The 21,868-nt window shown below is 48.7% G+C and overlaps 3 protein-coding genes across 3 annotated transcripts in view; 2 read left to right on the top strand and 1 right to left on the bottom strand.

Moving 5' to 3' along the window:
* The window catches only part of LOC309378669 (interferon-induced protein with tetratricopeptide repeats 5-like), a 191,789-nt gene that overhangs the window by 118,380 nt on the left and 51,541 nt on the right, over window positions 1–21,868 (bottom strand). The window lies entirely within an intron of this gene.
* On the top strand, window positions 1,756–7,455 carry SPMIP1 (sperm microtubule inner protein 1). Its single transcript, XM_081927480.1, has 2 exons — window positions 1,756–2,313; window positions 7,281–7,455. The coding sequence occupies exons 1-2, from the start codon at window positions 1,851–1,853 to the stop codon at window positions 7,388–7,390; spliced, it is 573 nt and encodes a 190-aa protein (XP_081783606.1). The 5' UTR covers window positions 1,756–1,850; the 3' UTR covers window positions 7,391–7,455.
* On the top strand, window positions 13,668–18,273 carry LOC309378683 (interferon-induced protein with tetratricopeptide repeats 5-like). The gene is made up of 2 exons (XM_081927230.1): window positions 13,668–13,872; window positions 16,424–18,273. Exons 1-2 carry the CDS (start codon window positions 13,868–13,870, stop codon window positions 17,793–17,795), a joined length of 1,377 nt encoding a protein of 458 aa, XP_081783356.1. The 5' UTR covers window positions 13,668–13,867; the 3' UTR covers window positions 17,796–18,273.

The raw sequence follows: 21,868 nt of genomic DNA on the forward strand, positions 1-21,868 counted from the left end.
GAAAGAAAAGGAGGTATGCTGATGGCACTGGGATGTTGCAGCAGGACCTAGCCCCCTGTCACACATTGAAAGTGGTGAAGAAATTCAGGACAGAGCAGTAAATACAGGCACCATATTTTTCACTCTATAAGACGCACCAGACCACAAGACGCACCTAGTTTTTGGAGGAGGAAAACAAGGAAAAAAATATTCTGAATCTCAGAAGCCAGAACAACAAGAGGGATCGCTGCGCAGTGAAAGCCGCAATCCCTCTTGCTGTTCTGGCTTCTGGGATAGCTGCGCAGCCTGCATTCGCTCCATAAGACGCACACACATTTCCCCTTACTTTTTAGGAGGGAAAAAGTGAGTCTTATAGAGCAAAAAATACGGTACTTGATTGGCCAGGGAATTCCCCATTGAGAATTGGTGGGCAATATGCAAAAGTCGCCCCTGTGCTGCAGACTGTACGGCTATCGACAAGCTAATTCAGGCGCTGATTCGAGTGTGGTACAGGGATGCAAAAAGCAACAGTGACTGTTCGAAACTAGTAGACTCCATGCCAAACTGTGTTTGAATACTGCTTTAAAATGTTGTTTAGTCGTGTCCGCCTCTTCGTGACCCCCTGTACCGGAGCACACCAGGCACTCCTGTCTTCCACTGCCTCCTGAAGCATAGTTCTTAACCTGAGGTAATATTTCTGGGTTAGCGGAGTCTGTAACCTGAAGCGTATGTAACCCGAGTTAGCACTGTATTTGAATGCTTGTACAGTTGTACAAGGAGAAGGGGACGACAGAGGAGGAGATAGTGGGACAGTGTTCTCGAAGCGACCAGCCTGAGTTTGACCAAACTGCGGGAGGCAGTGGAAGACAGAAGTGCCTGGCTTGCTCTGGTCCAGGGGGTCACGAAGAGTCAAGACACGACTAAAAGACTAAACAACAACAACAACAAGTTGTATTGTTGTGTGTGCATTCTATATAAAATAATAATAATAGTAGTAGTAGTAGTAGTAGTAATAATAATAATAATAATAATAATAATAATAATAATAATAATGTTACCAGAGCACCAACAACAGGAGTTAGGCCAGGGATCAGCAACCTTTTTCAGTCATGGGCTGGTCCACCATCCCTCAGACCATTTGGGAGGCCAGACTATATTTTGAAAAAAAAATAAATGAACTAATTCCTGTGCACCACAGATAACCCAGAGATGCACTTTAAATAAAAGCACACATTCTACTCATGTAAAAACACCAGGCAGGCCCCACAGATAACCCAGAGATGCCTTTTAAATAAAAGGACACATTCTACTCATGTAAAAACACCAGGCAGACCCCACAAATAACCCAGAGATGCACTTTAAATAAAAGCACACATTCTACTCATGTAAAAACACCAGGCAGACCCCACAAACAACCCAGAGATGCACTTTAAATAAAAGGACACATTCTGCTCATGTAAAAACACCAGGCAGGCCCCACAAATAACCCAGAGATGCATTTTAAATAACACATTCTACTCATGTAAAAACACGCTGATTCCCACACCATCTGTGGGCCGGATTGAGAAGGCGATTGGGCTGCATCTGGCCCCCGGGGCCTTAGATTGCCTACCCCTGAGTTAGGCTAAGGGCATAGCTGGATAAGGGCATAGCTGGGCCACCGCTGAGGATCCCCTTTGCCCCCCACCAATGCCTTTGGCAGGAGACTGGGGAGACCCACGACATCACAAGGGGCTGCTTGAAGCATCTGTGAGGCGCTGCCTACCCCAAGGGGGTCTCCCCAGGGATGCCCACCCCTGACTCTGGCTCACCGGCCGGCTTGTGGCATCGAGGACAGTCCTGGGCGCTGCCCGCAGGTCCCTTAGCCAGCCATGGCGCGGCCGCTGAACATGGACACCCTACAGCAGAACTTCTGGAAGGAGGAGTACAACAAAGAGCTCGTGATGCGCTACCGCTGGCACCAGAAGTACGGCGCCATCGTGAAGGCCAAGCAGCAGGCGCAGAGGGAGCGTCGGAAGAAGGCTGTGGACAACACCTTACGGCTCCCCTCCGTCAAACCCGCCCCACTGGACGTAACCCCCCAGCGCCCCATCCCGCCTCTCACGGCAGCCCCCGTAGGGCTGGCGCGGGAGCGAGACCTGACCGGGGTGGACGCCGCGATCCTGGAGATGGAAATGAGGCCTGCGCCTCGGGAGCTGCGCAACCTCCTGTACCAGGGCATCTCACACGAGGACGAAGGGCGCAAGCGCTACCTGAAGCTGCGCCTGCTCTTGAACCCGGAGGACAAATATACCTTTCCTGTCACCACCAACTTCAACTATGGCTGGCAGATGGGTGAGTGGGACTGAGGAGGTGCGGGAGGGGTGCTGCTAAAAGGTAAAGGGACCCCTGACCGTTAGGTCCAGTTGTGGCCGACTCTGGGGTTGCGGCGCTCATCTCGCTTTGCTGGCTGAGGGAGCTGGCGTTTGTCCGCTTCTGCAGACAGTTTTTCCAGGTCATGTGGCCAGCATGACTAAACCGCTTCTGGCGAAACCAGAGCAGCGCACAGAAACGGCGTTTACCTTCCCGCTGGAGTTGTACCTATTTATCTATTTGCACTTTGACATGCTTTCGAACTGCTAGGTTGGCAGAATTGGAACAGAGCAATGGGAGCTCACGCCATCGCGGGGATTTGAACTACCAACCTTCTGATCAGCAAGCCCAAGAGGCTCTGTGGTTTAACCCATGGCACCAACCGAGGGGGTGCGGGAGGGTTGCTGCTAAAAGGTAAAGGGACCCCTGACCATTAGGTCCAGTCGCAGACGACTTTGGGGTTGCGGCGCTCATCTCATTTTACTGGACGAGGGAGCCGCATTTGTTCACAGACAGTTTTTCCAGGTTATGTGGCCAGCATGACTAAGCCGCTTCTGGTGAACCAGAGCAGCGCACAGAAACGCAGTTTACCTTCCCGACGGAGCAGAATCTATTTATCTACTTGCACTTTGTGGTTTCGAACTGCTAGGTGGGCAGGAGCAGGGACCGAGCAACGGGAACTCACCCCATCGCGGGGATTCGAACCGCCAACCTTCTGATTGGCAAGCCCTAGGCTCCGTGGTTTAACCCACAGCACTAACCAAGGGGTTGCGGGAGGGATGCTGCTGTTTTTGGATAAATTAAATGTCGGGTGTGTGTGTGTGTGTAAGCTGTTGCAGTAATTTATGTATAGGTTGGGGGGGTTGCCCCTCCAGCAGATATCATGCACATGCACCCCACTACCAAAATCAGCACAGTCACTTTTGTGATTTTTGTGATTTGTCCCCACAAAACACTTCATCACAGTTTCTTCCTATCTATTCAAATGGCCTCTGCTGCACGATACGAAATGTAAGAATTCACTGATCAATGTCTCTATGTACTGGCTCACTAGGAAAACTTCAGAAATTCATATAGACATGTGAGCTCAGCTACTCAGCAGCCCCTCTGCCTGAGTGATAATCCCTGGCATCCTGATACCTGAGTGCCAGACAGGTAGCCATTCCGGAAATACCAAACCCAGATGAAGACAAAAGGGTGTGATGAACTTGGCTGGGAAACAGGGAAATGTAAATATCTTTTTTGTTACACTTGATGGGTGTTTGGTGGAGAGCAAGGAGAACCATGGGGCAGGGTCCAGGATGCTCAGATTACTGCCACCAGAGCTCACCTTTCATGATGTAACCGTGATGTAGTTTGGGGGGGGGTGTAACATTGGGATTAGCAGCTAATAAAAGTTTGGATTCACTTTTGTTCGGGGCTTCCATCTTCTTCCACATTGTGGCAGGTGGGAGTCCTGTGGCGACAGTCTTCAATCAAGACCAAGCCTACTGGCTGCTGTTTTGCTCTGGTATTCCTGGCTGGTGCCCTTGATTTTTGTCCAAGGGAGCCCTCAGATTTCTCCGTTAACAAGCCCCACCCTGCACAATTGATCCCATGATGTGGCAAACACCCATTTGAATGGCAATGTCCATAAGCTTTTGGGGATCGACTCCCTGAAATATTTCATCGAGGGGGCCGAAGGGACCTCAGCGCATAGGAGTTGACTCTGTTATATGACCAAATAGGTTCTTTTATCTGTTGTTTAACATATATGAGACGCCGTGTACCCTAGGAAAGCGCAACCAGTCTGAAAAGTCTTCTTATATACTCTTCCTGCTGCTTTTCTGAGTCTTGTCACTCCTTGGCATGTTCTTGGCGGTCCTTCGTCCTTGAAAAAAGCACACCAAGAACGCTGGCCAATATCAGTTTTAGTAGTGGGAGTAGTCTGTACTCACAAATCAATAGTCAATTGTAACAAAACTAATCCATTCAAAAGTATGTATTCTGACAAGGATTACAAACTCAAATAGAGATTACAAACTCAAACAAGGATTACAAACTCAAACTCATACGGATATGTATAACACAATAATTCGTTACAGCATTAAAGATAAGAGTTTATGAGTAGAGATGTTCATGTTAGTCTATAGTCAAATTCGACGTGAAGGTCTTAGTTTCAATCATTGAGCAGAAGTCAGAAGTCAAATTATGGATCAGAAACCAGGACAGGGCCCTGTTTCGATGTATTCACCTTCATCAGCTGGAAGTATTAAACATTACACGAAAATACATTTAAATTCTAAATTATTATAACTTATGATAATTTAGAATTTAGATGTTTTATAACTTATTTTCTCTAATGCTGTAACGAATTATTGACTATTGAATTGTGAGCAGGGACCCCTCCCACTGCTGAAACTTATATTGGCCAGAGTTCTTGGTGGGCTTTTTTCTTGGTACTGTATATTTAATAACAAGAGGTCCTTTGTCCTTGGCCTGTTCTTGGCAAATCACAACACTCATTTCTGGGAACTAGTGCTGAGTAGCTTTGGGCATGTTTCAACACTCATTGTTTGCAACTAGTGTAGTATAGTCAGTCTTTATGCTTCCTTGTGTGTACTGTTCACTTGGCCGGAACATGCACATTCCATTGGCTCTTTGACCAACACAGTTCGTTATTAGTTCATCAACAGCATCCGTTTTGTGTTGTTGGTCTTCAATCATTTTAGCTCCATTCAAACCATATCATTCCTTATAGCTGCTAGGAGAGGAAGGGAGTCCTGGGTGCCCCCTGGAAAAGACTAGTGGGCGGGTAAGAGAATATGGAAAAAAAGGTTTAGAAATAGGTAAAAATTTATTGGTAAGGATTTGCTGAACTAACAATTTGAATTGGAATACAAAAAAGGGAGGTATGAGGAGGTCCGGGAAATAAGTTAATGGAAAATAAGTAATGGAAACTCTGTGTGTTTTTAATTATTTTTATTTTTGTATTTTTTTTCTTTTTTTTCTTTTTGATTTTCATTGTATTATTATTGAAAATTTTAATAAATATTCTATAAAAAAAAAGACTAGTGGGCGGGAATTGGCTTTGGGTTGCGCAGGAATGTCAGGTTGCTTTTCTGGGCTGCCTCCACAGAAATCTTGGGGTCTTAGCAGACCACAAGCTGAACATGAGCCCACAGCGTGATGCAGCAGCAAAAAAGGCCAATGCTATTCTAGAGAACCTGGCAGGGCGGATGGGAGGGGACAGAAGAACATCAGGAGAGCGGTTGGCTACAGCTGGGTTTGGCCAAAGCGGGACCGATCCATAGGGACAAATGCCAGGTTCTGAAGTTAGGCTGGAAGAACCAGATGCACAAATATAGGATGGGGGACACCCGGCTCACTAGCAGAACACTGGAAAAAGATCTAGGGGTCTTGGTGGACCACAAGCTGAACATGAGCCAACAGTGTGATGCAGCAGCAAAAAAGGCCAATGCTGTTCTCCGCCACTTCCCCCTCTGTGGAGTCAAAACATATACCATCAGGTGAAAGACAACAATCCCATGACTGCAATAATGGAGCAGGAATTCTAACAGACCATGCTCTGCCTACACAGTTTCTGAACTGCTGGACACTGCAGGAAGGGAGAGTTGCTTTTGTGTTCAAATCCTGCTTGCAGGTTTCCCTTGGGGGGCATCTCATCAGCCCCTGTGGGAGCTGGGTGTTAGAATTCCTGCTCCATGATTGCAGTCATGGGATTGTTGTCTATCACATGACGGTATATGTTTTGACTCCACGGAGTGGGAAGTGACAGAGACAAGATGTTTGTGTTACTGTGTTCTGTGAAGTGGGACTATTGTCCTTTGTTCTTTCTCTTTGCTGTCTGGTGCTAGAGAGAGAGGGAGCCATGTTGCAGTGCTCCGTGTGTGTCTATATGTAAATAAAGTAGATTAGCCAAAATGCTGAGTTGCTGAGGTCTGTCACGAAAAGCTGCGAAGACTCTGCGGATTCCTAAGTGTGCCGGTGTCTGTTGTCGCTGTGATGTTTGGGCAGAAGAAAGCTTTTGAAGCTCCCAAACAAATGACCAGGGAGGAGGGAACATGCCAGTTGGGCCGGTGTCTCTGCCAGGGTCCTACTCGAGTGTAGGCTGAACTCCTGACACTGGGTGCTGAGATGTTAAAATTGGCAATTCTCCAAAGCCTGAAGCTTTTCTTCTGGGGATATTGGGGACAAACGTTCCAAAGAATATGATCAAACTATTTATGTACGTAGCAACAGCTACCAGAATTCTATAGGTGCAGAATTGGCAGGAAGAAGAAGACCCGACTAAAGAGGAAAGGCTTGCAAAGCTAATGGGCTCTGCAGAATTGGCAAACACCAGGAAGGAGAAATCAAAACGACGAACTCTGTGTTGAAGAGTAGAAACCCTTCTCAGAATATTTGGGAAAGAACTATAAACCAAGTGAAATCGCGGGCAGGATTTGAATTATGAGCAGCAGATTGAAAATGACAAGAGATGCGTTAGAGGAAATACGCATTAGATTTAGTTTGGCAGGACTTACAGCTGCAAATGAAACGTTTTAAAAGCATTGCAAAGTGTAATACACGAATGTGACACCAGATGGCGGCGGCGAGCTATGCCAAATTTAATGTATTTTTCGGAACGTTGTGTTTTTTTTTTAAAGCATTTTTGCAGTGTTTTTTTTTTTTTTTAAATTGGGTGTAGATTCCACCATACAGTGCAGCAGAACAAAGGTGGGATAAAAAGATACCCCAGAGGTAAGGCTGGGAAGCTGTTTTGTATATTTTGCAAGGGGGATGTAAATTGTATTTGAAGTTAAGTTGCTAAAGTTTTCTATTATTATTATTATTATTATTATTATTATTATTATTATTATTATTATTAGAGTAGGTGGGCCACTCTCTGGCCTGATCCTGCAGGTGGCTCTGCTGTTCTTCACCCTGACCATTTTGTGTCTCCCCAGGGAAACTGGCCACCAGCCACATCGCCCCCACCCCCAAGTGCCGCATTGACAGCTTCTTCCGCAAGAACGGCGCCTTCTCCCTGCTCCACCCGCGCGATGTGGCCCTCTGAGCGAAACCCGCCTGCTCCCCTGGCTTCGCGCTTGCAAACAAAGCTCTACATGTTTTATCACTCGAGTCTCCTTCTCTGGTGCCTTTCCTTGATTTCCAAACACCTGGAGAATGGGCGGGGCCAAGAGCATCATTGACTGATATGGCTGGGGGAGGAGCCTGTTGGGGTTCGGGGGCGGGGCAGAGGGCGGAGCCTGTGGCTTCTGTGGGAAGAGGGCGGAGCCTAGTGCAGCTTGTGGAAGAGCAACTGTTCCCTTCAGCCTGAGCGCAAGATACCAGGTTTATTCAACGTAAGCGCTTGAGATCAAACCCAGAGGTTTTTTTGTTTTTTTTTAAAAGCCAGATTGGGTGTTAAGAGTTGCAAACTGCTGAGTAGCTTTAACACCATAGACACCTGTGTTGATGGCTGGTCGGGTAGGATCCATTATTTTCATTGCATTCATAATAATAATAATAATAATAATAATAATAATAATAATAATAATAAACAATCATTTTATTTCTTATAGCCAGTGTGGTGTAGTGGTTAAGAGCGGTAGTCTGGGAAACCGGGTAATCTGGGGAACCGGGTTCGCGTCTCCGCTCCTCCACATGCAGCTGCTGGGTGACCTTGGACCAGTCATACTTCTCTGAAGTCTCTCAGCCCCACTCACCTAGAATCATAGAATCATAGAGTTGGAAGAGACCACAAGGGCCATCGAGTCCAACCCCCTGCCAAGCAGGAAACACCATCAGAGCACTCCTGACATATGGTTGTCAAGCCTCTGCTTAAAGACCTCCAAAGAAGGAGACTCCACCACACTCCTTGGCAGCAAATTCCACTGTCGAACAGCTCTTACTGTCAGGAAGTTCTTCCTAATGTTTAGGTGGAATCTTCTTTCTTGTAGTTTGGAACCATTGCTCCGTGTCTGCTTCTCTGGAGCAGCAGAAAACAACCTTTCTCCCTCCTCTATGTGACATCCTTTTATATATTTGAACATGGCTATCATATCACCCCTTAACCTCCTCTTCTCCAGGCTAAACATGCCCAGCTCCCTTAGCCGTTCCTCATAGGGCATCGTTTCCAGGCCTTTGACCATTTTGGTTGCCCTCCTCTGGACATGTTCCAGTTTGTCAGTGTCCTTCTTCAACTGTGGTGCCCAGAACTGGACACAGTACTCCAGGTGAGGTCTGACCAGAGCAGAATACAGTGGCACTATTACTTCCCTTGATCTAGATGCTATACTCCTATTGATGCAGCCCAGAATTGCATTGGCTTTTTTAGCTGCCGCGTCACACTGTTGGCTCATGTCAAGTTTGTGGTCAACCAAGACTCCTAGATCCTTTTCACATGTACTGCTCTCAAGCCAGGTGTCACCCATCTTGTATTTGTGCCTCTCATTTTTTTGGCCCAAGTGCAATACTTTACATTTCTCCCTGTTAAAATTCATCTTGTTTGTTTTGGCCCAGTTCTCTAACCTCACAGAGTGTTTGTTGTGGGGGAGGAAGGGAAAGGAGAATGTGAGCCGCTTTGAGACTCCTTAAGGGGAGTGAAAGACGGGATATCAAGTCCAAACTACTACTACTACTACTACTACTACTACTCTTCTTCTTCTTCTTCTTCTTCTTCTTCTTCTTCTTCTTCTTCTTCTTCTTCTTCTTCTTCTTCTTCTTCTTCTCTGCCCATCTGGCTGGCTTTCCCCACCCATTGTAGGATGAACACTTTTAAAAAATGTATTTGTTCCATAGAATTTACACGCCGCTTGATTGTTAATGAGAAAAAGAAAAGACTCAAAACAAGGTGAAATGATAAAATTAATGCATAGGTGTTATATGAAAAAACCTGCTCCTTTTCCCTTCGCAGGCATGGGCAAAGTCCATTTTGGAGGCCTAATTTGGCCCGCAAGTAGGTTTAATCTGGCCCGGCCCCTGTGACAGTTTATTTCCTGGGGTAAAAGCCTAAAAGAACCTCAACAACTTAAATCCTAAAGAAAGGTCAACAACTTTTGCCGGCCCTCACAGCCCTTCAATTCATCAAATCTGGCCCTCTTTGAAAAAAGTTTGGACACCATAGCATGGGGTATCCAAGAGCCCGTATAGAGTCCTTATGCTGGTTTTCTATCGGTAGACGGGAATAACAGAGACCAACCAGAGTATATTTGAGAAGCAAAGCAGCTAGTAAGCCTGATCTTTATTAATCTGTTGAAACAGGGTCCTCACTCACTGCACACAGGAACCCTGAACAATAGTGCGCAGGTCCTTATATAGACTTTTGAAATTGCCCACCCTGTAGCCCAAGATCACCCCCCAAAACATCATAGAAGGATTCAGGTAGGTAGCCGTGATGGTCTGCAGAATCCTTCCCCCCAAAATTAAAAAAATTGTCCAGTAGCATCTTGTTGTTTAGTCATTTAGTCGTGTCCGACTCTTTGTGACCCCCTGGACCAGAGCATGCCAGGCACCCCTGTCTTCCACTGCCTCCCGCAGTTTGGTCAAACTCATGCTGGTAGCTTCGAGAACACTGTGCACCCATCTCGTCCTCTGTCGTCCCCTTCTCCTTGTGTCCTCCATCTTTCCTAACACCAGGGTCTTTTCCAGGGAGTCTTCTCTTCTCATGAGGTGGCCAAAGTCTTGGAGCCTCAGCTTCAGGGTCTGTCCTTCCAGTGAGCACTCAGGGCTGATTTCCTTCAGAATGGAGAGGTTTGGTCTTCTTGCAGTCCATGGGACTCTCAAGAGTCTCCTCCAGCACCAGAATTCAAAAGCATCAATTCTTCGGCTATCAGCCTTCTTTATGGTCCAGCTCTCACTTCCATACATCACTACTGGGAAAACCATGGCTTTAGCTATACGGACCTTTGTTGGCAAGGTGAAGTTGTTCTGGGTATAACAGAACATGCACATGAAATCTTATATCCAGAACAACTTAGTTGGTCCCTAAGGTGCTACTGGCCATTTTTTAAATTTTTTCTTTTTAATCATAGAAGGAGGTGGTCTTCAGCAAAAATCCTGTTTGCCGGGATACCTGATAATGGTCACTGATTGCATTGCCTGGGCAGCCTGCTCATCCTTTTGTGATGGTTAATATTTTAGTTCCTGAATCCACAGGCTCACCCTGCATACACAAATACACCCTTAAGACTGGATTTGTAAGCAAAAAGACAATGGGAAGGCTTTCCCCATTTGTCTCCTTTCCCGCAGAGGAATATTTGAGGTCTATTGATGCTTTTCTAAGTGCCAATGCTGACTGACGTTGCCATTGGGCAATGGGTTTTGGGCCCCCTTCTTTCTAAATAACTCGGATGAATGAAGAGAGAGAATGTTTCTCAGATTGGGGGGGGGGCTGCAAACTGGGAGGGAGAGCTAATCGGGGTTAAAAAGACAGAATCGGGGTTAAAAAATGACCTCAACATTAGAGAACTGGGCCAAGCACAACCCTAGTCCTCATTGATGCCTTTCTAACATGCCATTGATAACTGACATTGCCATCGGCCAATGGGTTTTGGTGGAGACCAGAATGGGAAGATCTTCCACAGGTGAGAATTCCAGCCTTCATTTTGAAGCATGGTTCTAGTCCTCACTGACTTCCTTCTGTGCCTTCTCCACTCCCTCAAAAAAATCAAGCCAAATGCTTGAATCGTGAAGCCAGAATAAATTATGTACAACCCCCAAAAATGTCTCAGTTGCAGGATTTATTCTATCTGGTCAGTTTCCTGCTAGAACTTGCCTGGTGGTTTCTGTGCGCACTGATTGCGCAAGCGAAGCACAATCCTAGTCCTCATTGATGCCTTCCTAACTTGCCATTGATGACTGGTGGTGCCACTGGCCAATGGGTTTTGGTGGAGACCAGAATGGGAAGATCTTCCACAGGGGGCCCACCACACCCAAATCTCCCTCTGGTTGTAACCAAATCTCCCCATGGGGAGGCGCAGTCTGGATGTATTGTGGAAAAGGGTATCTGCCATCGCTCCACTGGATGAATAAAAAAGGATCTCTCTGGCACAGAGGTGTTTTCTGCTTGGGCCTAGAGATGGCAGAGAGAAGGGGGATCAAGGTGACCTTCACAGCTTGGAGAACTGGGCCCAAACTAACAGAATGAATTTCCGTAGGGGCAAATGTCAGGTTCTGCTCTTAGGCGGGAAGAACCAGATGCACAAACATAGGATGGGGGACACCTGGCTCACTAGCAGTACCTGGAAAAAGGATCTGGGGGTCTTGGTGGACCACAAGCTGAACATGAGCCCACAGTGTGATGCAGCAGCAAAAGAGGCTAATGCTATTCTAGGCTGCATCAACAGAAGTCTAGTGTCTGGATCAAGGGAAGTCATAAAGGTAAAGGGACCCCTGACCATTAGGTCCAGTTGTGACTGACTCTGGGGTTGCGGAGCTCATCTCGCTTTACTGGCAGAGGGAGCCGGCGTACAGCTTCCGGGTTATGTGGCCAGCAGGACTAAGCCGCTTCTGGCGAACCAGAGCAGCGCATGGAAACGCTGTTTTACCTTCCCGCCAGAGTGGTACCTATTTATCTACTTGCACTTTGACGTGCTTCCGAACTGCTAGGTTGGCAGGAGCCAGGACCAAGAAACAGGAGCTCACTGCGTCGCGGGGATTCGAACCGCCGACCTTCTGATCGGCAAGTCCTAGGCTCATATTATAATAGTTCTTTGAATGGTCCGAAAAGGGCTTCCAGTTATATCAGGCAGAGGAACCCCCAGGCCCTGCTTGGCTCTCTCCTCAGTCTGAGGAGGAGGAAATAATCTGGAATTGGGACCCTGTGGCTCAGAGAACAGACACACTCCCTCCCAACTGAACAGAAGCAGGATTTGGAGAAGCGGACGCTGGCTTCCTTCGTTCTGCCTTCCCCCAGGACCATTTCTAAGGCTTCCACCAAGGAGATATTCTCTTTCCCCCTAGAGTCAGCCTGGCCATAGCTGGGACGTGGCAGCTTCTGTGCAAGGACTGCAGAGGGTGCTTGAGAAATGCAAATTCGTTCCGGGGAAATGGAAACTGAAACTTATAAGAGGAAACTCACAAGAGAAAGGGCTCTCTGCTCACAAAGTTGCTTTTCTTCCAGCAAAGGAGAGTTTTGTCACCCCGCAGGCCAAACACCTGTCATGTGCGGTTTAATTGCCGGAGTTGGACTAGATGACCCTTGGGTCCCCTCCAACACGGCACTTCCATGAGGTAGGGGTTTGAGACACAAGGAAAGTGGGGGTTCTCCTGTTCATGCCCTGCTTAGTCAGCCAGTAAAGCAAGATGAGCGCCACAACCTCAGTAGTGGCCGACTCCGGGGTTGTGGCGCTCATCTTGCTTTATTGGCCGAGGGAGCGGGCATACAGCTTCCGGGTCATGTGGCCAGCAGGACTAAGCCGCTTCTGGCAAACCAGAGCAGCGCATGGAAATGCCATTTACCTTCCTGCCGCAGTGGTACCTATTTATGTACTTGTACTGGCGTGCTTTCGAACTGCTAGGTTGGCAGGAGCTGGATCAGAGCAACGGGAGCTCATCCCATCGCGGGGATTCGAACCGCCAACCTTCCGATCAGCAAGTCCAAGAGGCTTGGTGCTTAACTTTAGACCACAGCGCCACAAACTTTTCTTTGCAACCTCAAAAGGGGTTCATTTAAAAGCTTAGCACACTTCTTCGCAATGCCACAAAACTCCATCCTCCAGCCCAGGCAGCTTTGAAGGTGCTGCACTGCAAATGGAGACTCAAGGAGGCCTTTTGCGGGCTTGGACCAGCACCTGCCTGGTATTCAGCCCCAAGGTGGGCACCCTTGTCTGGGTGCTCTGTTCCAGGAACGCAGCCATGCCCCTCGCCCTTGGAGCCTCTCCCCTTCCCCCCTTTGCAGGTTTCTCCTCCGTGGCCAGCCTGGGGCTTGCTTCCAAGTAGACATGCCTGGAATCGGGAGAAAAAGAGAAACTAGCTAATTCTGCAAAGCCTCGCAGAGACAACTGTTTGGCTCAGATGCTGCCCTGCCGAGCAGAGGAGACCTTGCAAGGGTGGATCGAGGATCCCTCCCGACCTTGTGGACATGGGATCGGGATGGGAGGAGAGCGGGACTCGCGGGGGAATCGGGGAGCGGACTGGGGCGCGAGCAGGCAAGGATGGAGAGCCAAACGAGCCGGGAGGAGCTTTGCATCGATTGCAGGGGAGGGCCAAGATATAATTTTGCCGTATGCCCCCCGTTTAAACCCTGATTTACTCATTTCCGCGAGTGGGGGGCAAAAATGTTGCGCTTGGGGGGGAAAATAAAAATTAAATGTTGCGCTTGGAGACTTTGCAAGCAGCCAAGGAACATTCCTCGCCACAAACAGCAAACGGATCTCTCTTTTCAGTTTCGGTTTCTATTCTGCCTGAGTGAGCTCACTGCGATGCTATATAAACTGAGAGGGCGAGGCAAAAGTTTGCAGAGGGAGGTAGCATCCTGCAGACTGCTGGACCGCTGGCGAGGGAAAGTTCGCTTCCTGCGAAATTCATCCTCCTCTCTGGAAAAGGAAAAATGAGGTAAGCAGGGACTCCTCCTGCGTAGATCTGACTCCTCCGGCTTAAAGACCTCCCGTTCTGCATTTTGTGCTGCAGGAGTTAGAATCCTAGAAGGGGAGAGATGGGAGGGAAACGCCCCCCCCCAATAGCCTGGCCCCCGGCAATGCAAGTTGGGTGTTGCTGGACCCCAGCTTCGGCAGCCAGCATGGCCAAGGGCAAGGGCAACGGGAGTCCCGCGACATCAGGAGAGCGGCAGCTGTGGCTCAGTGGTTAGAGCACCTGCTTCTCATGTAGAAGATCTCAGGGCTGGACTAGATGACCGGGGCTGTCTTAAGCATATGCAGGGCCACACACCTCGTGGTGTACCACATTCACAGTACAGTGGTACCTCGGGTTACATACGCTTCAGGTTACAGACTCCAGTAACCCAGAAATAGTGCTTCAGGTTAAGAACTTTGCTTCGGGATGAGAACAGAAATCGTGCTCCGGCAGCGCGGCAGCAACAGGAGGCCCCATTAGCTAAAGTGGTGCCTCAGGTTAAGAACAGTGTCAGGTTAAGAACAGACCTCCGGAACGAATTAAGTACTTAACCCGAGGTGCCACTGAGGAAAAGAACCCCCAGGATGTTTCCCTGAAGCAGCCCCCACCCACCCAGAAAGAACCCTGTTAACTGCAGTTTACACATCAGAGGGGCATTTCCAAGCATCCTTCAGTCCCCAGGGTTCTGGCAGTGCGTGCGCACTTTAAATGTGCTTTGAGGGATGGCTTGCGCACAGTCTCAGAGGCGTGCTGCCTCTGGCACTGGAGATCATAGAATTGTGGCATTGGAAGGGACCCCCAGAGTCATCTAGTCCAGCCCCCTGCAAGGCCGGAATCTCAGCTAAAGAATCCATGACAGATGGGCCATCCCAGCCCTGCTTAAAAACCTCCAAAGGACTTTTGTTTCCCTCGAATTCCTGCGCTTTGCATGCGGAAGATCTCAGGGCTGGACTACTTGACCCTTGGGGTCCCTTGTAACTCTAAAATCTTGTGGTCCCCTGATGGCATCTGCAGGTAGGGCTGGAGATAGGATCGTGGAACTGTAGAGTTGGAAGGGACCCATTGGTCATCTAGTCCAACCCCCTGAAGTGCAGGGATCTTTTACCGCAGGTGGGGCTCAAACCCACAACCCAGAGATCAAGAGTCTCCTGCTCTACCGACAGAGCCTTTATTCTGACACACTATGTGCAAATCTAGGGAGTAGGAGGAAGCACCTGCTCGTGTGGGCGGGGCTAGGTGTTAAGTGGGCGGGGCCTGGGGTAAAGGTGGGCGGGGCAACAGGTGTGACCCTTCCTTTTTTGGCAAGAGGCCACATTCCAGTGACGCCCAAGTCTAAACCCTAAATCTCCTGGGCCCCTTTGAGCAAAGAACTCCTGCCTGCACCACCCCTTCACCCTTTCTGTCTCTTTTTTTAATTTATACTTTTATTAGATTCTTCTAATTAATTTTTCAAGGTATTCATTTAAACCATCTCTTTCCGTGGTTCATTTTGCCTACTGTACATCCCTGCATATTGTAAATCACCTAAACCATTCAGTATTCCATTGTTACACCATCAAAACTTATTTGCACTGTTGAATTTATCATAAGGCTGCCACCGTTTTCAGCTGTACACAATTTTCACCCACATAATCAGTAAATATTTCCCAGCCTTCTCTAAACGTATACTCTTCCTGTTCTGTTATTTTGCATGTCAAATCTGCAAGCTGTGTGTATTCCATAAATTTAAGTTTAAGGTTAGCAGACGTCCCTGGATTTACAAATCAGTCCCATGACGCAATCCATCTATTTAGTAGGAAATTGAAAAGTGTCTCCAGATTCATTGAAAAAAAACCTGGTAACTTTATTTAAGTTGCCATTCTCCTTTGGTTGGGGCTTCGCTCGGTTTCCATATTTGGGCTAGCAAAACACGGGCTGCACTTGTAGCATACATAAATAGCCTTTCTTTGACACCTAGGAATTTCCCTCTGAATTATCCCCAACAAAAAGGACTCTGGTGTTTTTTTTAAAAAAAGGTACTTTTAAACATTTCCCCCCATTCATTATACAGTGGTACCTCGGGTTACAGACGCTTCAGGTTACAGACGCTTCAGGTTACAGACTCCGCTAACCCAGAAATAGTACCTTGAGTTAAGAATTTTCCTTCAGGGTGAGAACAGAAATCATGCAGCGGCAGCAGGAGGCCTCATTAGCTAAAGTGGTGTTTCAGGTTAAGAACAGTTTAAGGTTAAGAACGGACCTCCGGAACAAATTAAGTACTTAACCCGAGGTGCCACTGTATAGTCATACCTTGGAACAGAATCCATTCAGGAAAACTTTTTGACATCCAAAACATTTGATTATCAAAGTGCGGCTTCCGATTGGCTTCAGGAAGAACGTTGGAAAACTCGCTTCCCGTTTTCGATCGTTTGAGAGCCAAAACATTTGACTCCCAAGGCGTTTTGGAGCTGAGGTACCACTTTATATCCTCTCAAGAGTGTCCCTCACCCTTTCTCGTTCTCCCTCCCTCCCTGCCTGCCTCTTCCCTCTGCAGCCGACCTCTGAGATCGAAGCTGGAGTGCTTGCAGTGCCAGTTCACCTGGGACTTCGAGATCAAGGACAAGGTGGATGCCTTGCACATCCTGCAGACCCTGGCCCCGCTGGCCCAGCACACCCCGCACCGCAACCGAGGGGCCTACCTGGCCATGAGGGCCTACCTCCAGGACTTCCAGGGGAACCACGAGGAGGCCCTGGACAGCCTTCGAGAAGCAGAGGGTGCTCTGAAGAGGGACCACCCCTCCAACTTCTCCCGCCAGGCCCTGGTGACCTACGGCAACTACGCCTGGGTCTACTACCGCCTGGTCAATTACGACATGGTGGACCTCTACCTGGGACGCATCCACGACATCTGCCGGTCCTTGGCCAGCCCAGAGGCCTACTCTGCGATGATCCCTGAAGTCCACGCTCAGAAAGGCTGGGCCCTCCTGGCCGGGGGCTTCCGGAACGGGGACGAGGCTGCAGAATGTTTCCGGAAGGCGCTGGAGGTGGAAGAGTCCAACGAGGAGTTCCAGGCCGGACTGGCCATCTCCGTTTATGCCTCCTACACTCATTCCTGGGCCACCGAAAAACGGGAAGAAGCCCAGAAGTTGCTGGAAGAAGTCGTCGCCCGCCAGCCGCAGAACTACGAAGCCAGAGCTTATTTGGCACAGACCCTTATGGCGGTGGACACGGAAAAAGCGCTCTTCCTTGCGGACGATGTTGCCCGGGAGAGCGTGAACCCTGAAGTCCTCCGAATCGTCTCCAAGCTGTACAAGAAGCAGTCCCTTACCCATACCATTTCCATTCTGGAGAAGGCCATTTCCATTCTGAAGAAGGCCATCACCCTAGATCCCGGCTACCATCTCCTACACTATGACCTTGGCATATGCTACCTACAGATGTTGGATCACTCTCCAGGCGATGTCAGAGAAGAAGCCGTCGAGGCTGCCATTGAGAGCTTCAAGCGCGCTCTGGAGGTGAATCCTTTCTCCATCTTCACCCGGCTGAAGCTGGCGAAAGCTTACGGTGAGAGGTCACCGGCTTACGAGGAAGAGATCTACCTGAACCTGATGGAGGATCTCCCGGGAGCCAGCAAGAGATGCCAGCAGTCCATCTACATACACTGGGGGGACTTCCTCCTCCACAAGAAGGGGATGAAGAGCAAGGCCCTAGAGATGTACCAGACAGCTGCCAGGATCCCTGGAGACCACTCCCTTGAGAGGAAGCAGCTGGAAATTCGCCTGAAGGGACTGGCGAGGATGTTCAGGGAAGACGGAGAAATGGACCAAGCGAGCGCTGTCTACAGCTTCCTTAAAGAAACAGGGCTTCAGGCTACAAGTCAACAGCGAAGGGGTTCGTGGCGAGGGAACGGCAGGGCCCAGCAGTGAAGGACCTCCACACTCACACACTCGCAAAGAGGCAGGGGGTTGTGGCTCTTTCCTTCCAGTTTGGGAAGAGGCTCTTCCTGCAGCCTCTGAGCCCCTGGACCCTCCAGCAGCTTTTGCTGGGGAAAAGCTGGTTTCCATAAAGTTTCTTTGCATTCCCCTCCCCGTACTAAAGGAGAGAAAAAAAGTTTCCAGCTGTGTTTATCTGTGTAGTTGTTTCTAGAAGTTGCATTGCTTTTATTACTATTACTATTATTATTTTTAGTTGCAGGCAGAAAGTCCTGGATCTGGCAAGGGTTAAAATCTAATGGAGGATTCCATTGCTGGAGTTCAGTGCAATGATCAGTTAGTTTTTCGCTCGATTCCAAGGCTGTCAGTATGGAAGAAGCAAGACCTTTTGGAGTGTTAAGTCTGCGAGCTCCTCCATCCAGGGCTCAGGTTGTATGTATGTTGTGCAAATAAACCATATACCCTAAAGACACCACAGTCTCCACTGTTGCCTGTTCCATGGAAACCGAGCCCTGGGATATCGCTCTGCTCAGAGATTTGGGTGCCACGTAACAGTATTAAGATTATGGTAACCACATATTGTCCACTAAACTTTAATTAGTTTAATGTTAAGTAAACGTCCAGTGCGCTTCCAACGCCATAAATCTTATCTCAGCAGAGAATTTCGTGCAGCGGTTGAAGAAGGCAGGAGAATCAGTACCTTTCAATGAAGAATCCTGGAGCAAGCACTTTGGAACTCAGGAAAAAAATTTATTTACAAAAGAAAAACCCTGGCGATAAAGCACACATGCTTTTATCTCCGGCATAAAGAAAACTTTACACTAAACTTAACTCATATCAGCAAACACGCCCATGGCCACAAAACTGAGTCTGCGAGTCAGGTCAAGGGGGGAGAGAGAAAGAAACACACAGGTGAACTGACTATTTATACAAACTAACTCACATTCCCAGATGTTTAATGACTTCCAGCTGCTCTGATTAGAGCGACTTGTTACCTCTTAACCCTTTAGTACCAACACATATTGCTTGCACGTCACCCTAAGGTCCCAGGGTGGGTTGCAACCATTCAAGTTATTAATGTATTGAAAGATGGCACTGCACAATATTGCAAACAGTTTAAAGCCAAGTAAGAATTCCCGGGGGTTGGAATAGATTAGCTTTTGGGTCCCCTCCAACTAATTGCAGAAGTGAGCTGGGCATTCATAAGACACACTTCAGGGGTCGAAATGCCACAGGTGGTGCGTGGCTGAGACTCTTCCGTGTCTCAGCTGCAGAACAAACACAAACGAGAACTTGGGAAGAGAGCCATGCTTTGGCAAGTTTCCCAGCGCCAGCCTCAAGCCTGCCGTCGTCTTGCTCTGCACCCGCAGATTTCAGCAAGGCTTGTTCAAGAGAACCAGGGAACCTTCAGCGGAGCCATGCGGTGCCGGATGATTTTGGGAATGTTCAGGGTGGCTGGAGAGGATATACTGTTTATTAATATCCTTCCTAACTTGCACTAGCAAGTTCCTTTACTTAGCAGAGTTACGCCCCCTCTTTTTACATGCACAGCAGATAGCTGGTTGCAGGCTCGTGTAAGCCTCTCCCTATTATACAATTCAGTCTGTCTAAGATTGTACGTTCCTGGTATATGCCCTTGAATTCCTCTTAAAAGAATAAGGACGCCACAAACTTATTCAAAGTCAATAAGAGAAGTTTACTCACATCGGTTCACAGTTGGTTTCCGAAGGCAGATTTGGTTACAAATATGTACATGTGGATCTACCCCATATGGGGGAATAATCCCAGCGCTTCTGCAGTCCTAGCTAAAAACTGGTCAAACGAAGAAGGAAGTCAAAAAGAGGGAGGTGTGCCACGTGACTCGTCCTTTTGTTACCTGGACAGGTGAGGCCACGCCCACCTTCTATCACATGCAAAAGGAAGGATGCTCCAGCCAGGAGGAACAGGAAGTTTTGACTGGCTGGACCAAACACCCCCTGGCATGTCTTCTCTAGCATTTCAATGAATGTTGTACTTGACTGCCTCTCCTGGATCACATCCCACAATCTCAAGTGGGGAGGGTGCTGTTTTGCATTCCTTTCTCTTTCAAGGATGAAATAAGCTCCCAGAGGTGCCTTGAAAGTGTGAGGGAGGGAGACTGACAAGTAATATCCTGACAGGGCCCCTGCGCCTTTGAGAGGAGAGCAGGGGAAGGATGCTGGAGTCTCCAGAGGGATCAGGCGGGAGGATGAATTTGGGCAGGGGGAGCTGGTGAGGGAGGCTCCCGCTGGCCAGATTTTAAATTCCAAGTTGAGGACCACCCTGTTCCTTGTGGTTCCTCTCATCCCACCTGGGTTTGTAGACCAGGAAACTGCAGGAGGGAGGGCAGCTTGGAACTGAAGGAATGGATTTCTGTGCAGTCAGTCTGAAACGGGACCCAAAGTCCACATTTTTCCTCCTCCAAGGGAGCATTTCTAAAATGCATTAACTTGAGCTCTTGAGTCAATGTATAAACTTATAAAGCCAGCTGTATAAACCAAGTTGTGATGGCTTGGGAATCCGATTCAGAGGCTGAACCGGAGGAATCCCAGCCTGCACAGGAGTCCCCGCCTCCAGGGCCGGCTGAGCTTGGGCAGGGCCTTGATTCTGAAGCGCTGACACCTGTGCCGGATCCTCAGGAGCAGGCACCAAGTGAATCCACTCGGGCTCCGGAGGTGGTTGAGGACTCACTGCCTACAGGTGAGTCTCCCCCTGGGTCCAGTAACCCTTCAGCCTCTCCTGAACTGCAGAGGCTCAGGGCTCTGGGAACTGGTTTCTCCCAGGAGGAGTGCTCGCCTTAAGGCCAGGAGAGGCGGGTCTCCTGGGGGCTGGGACCGCCCCTGGCCTCAGAGAAGATAAAGGCCAGTCAGCCCGGTCCCAGGTTGCGGGAGCAACGTTGTTGATGAGCTGTTTCAGCCAGCATCCAGTCCTGTTTCCCCCAGAGTTCCTGTCCTTGCTCGGCTTCCCGCTGTGGACCCCGCTTCGCCCGAGGAGGACTGTCTTCTGACCCTCAACTCAGGTCCTGGACCTCGCCCCACGGTAACCTCCCCCCTGGACCAGCACACAAGTGCTCAAAGCCCTCTCCTTTATCTGTGACTGCAATGGATGGCCTTGCCAGTTCCGTGGAGCAGGGATGGCACGTCTGGGTCTTATCTTACATCCTGACCACAAAAAGACACACAGACCTTGTCAAGTCTGACAAGAGACCCAGAAACGGTGCCAGGAATGTTCAACTCTAAGAATGTACAACTCCTGCCCCAAGATAAGAGTATAGGAACAGGAACAACCTTTTATGGTCAAGAGTACCGGAACAGGAATATCTGTTTATGGTCATGGATGTCAACTTACGTGTATACCGTATTTTTCGCTCTATAACACGCACCTGACCATAACGCACATCATTTTTAGAGGAGGAAAACAAGGGGGAAGATTCTGAATGAAACAGTGGATGTATCATTTTTGTGCTTCATGCTGTGGCCACAGACATGTGATCTGATGGTGAATTTGGGGTGACCCAATGCAAAGATCCTGAGGATCCATGTGGATCCATGCTTTGTAACCACGTTTTTGCACCATTGCAGCCCCAGGCAACAGTGGGTGCATGATTTTGGGGGGGGGCAGGCTGTAGCCATGGACATGCTATGTGATCTGATGGTGAATTTGGGGTGACCCAGTGCAAAGATCCTGAGGATCCATGTGGATCTATGCTTTTTAACCACATTTTTGCACCATTGCAGCCCCAGGCAACAGTGGGTGTGTGATTTTTGGGGGGCAGGCTGCTATGTGATCTGATGGTGAATTTGGGGTGCCCCAATCCAAAGATCCTGAGGATCCATGTGGATACATGCTTTGTAACGACATTTTAATTGGGGAGGGAAGGAAAAACACAGAAGGGACAGGGAGCACGAGAGCGGTGTGCAGAGAAGCAGAAGCAGCTGGCTAAGAATGCAGGAGAGGGATTTAACGGGACGGAGGAAAGAAAGGCAAAGGTTTTCCCAAACCGAAGCCAGCCCCCCTCCCCCCTCTCTCTCCTGCATGTTTTCTGGCTG

The sequence above is a fragment of the Podarcis melisellensis genome, assembly GCF_964234715.1.
Source record: "Podarcis melisellensis genome assembly, chromosome: 10".
NCBI classification, from domain to species: domain Eukaryota; kingdom Metazoa; phylum Chordata; class Lepidosauria; order Squamata; family Lacertidae; genus Podarcis; species Podarcis melisellensis.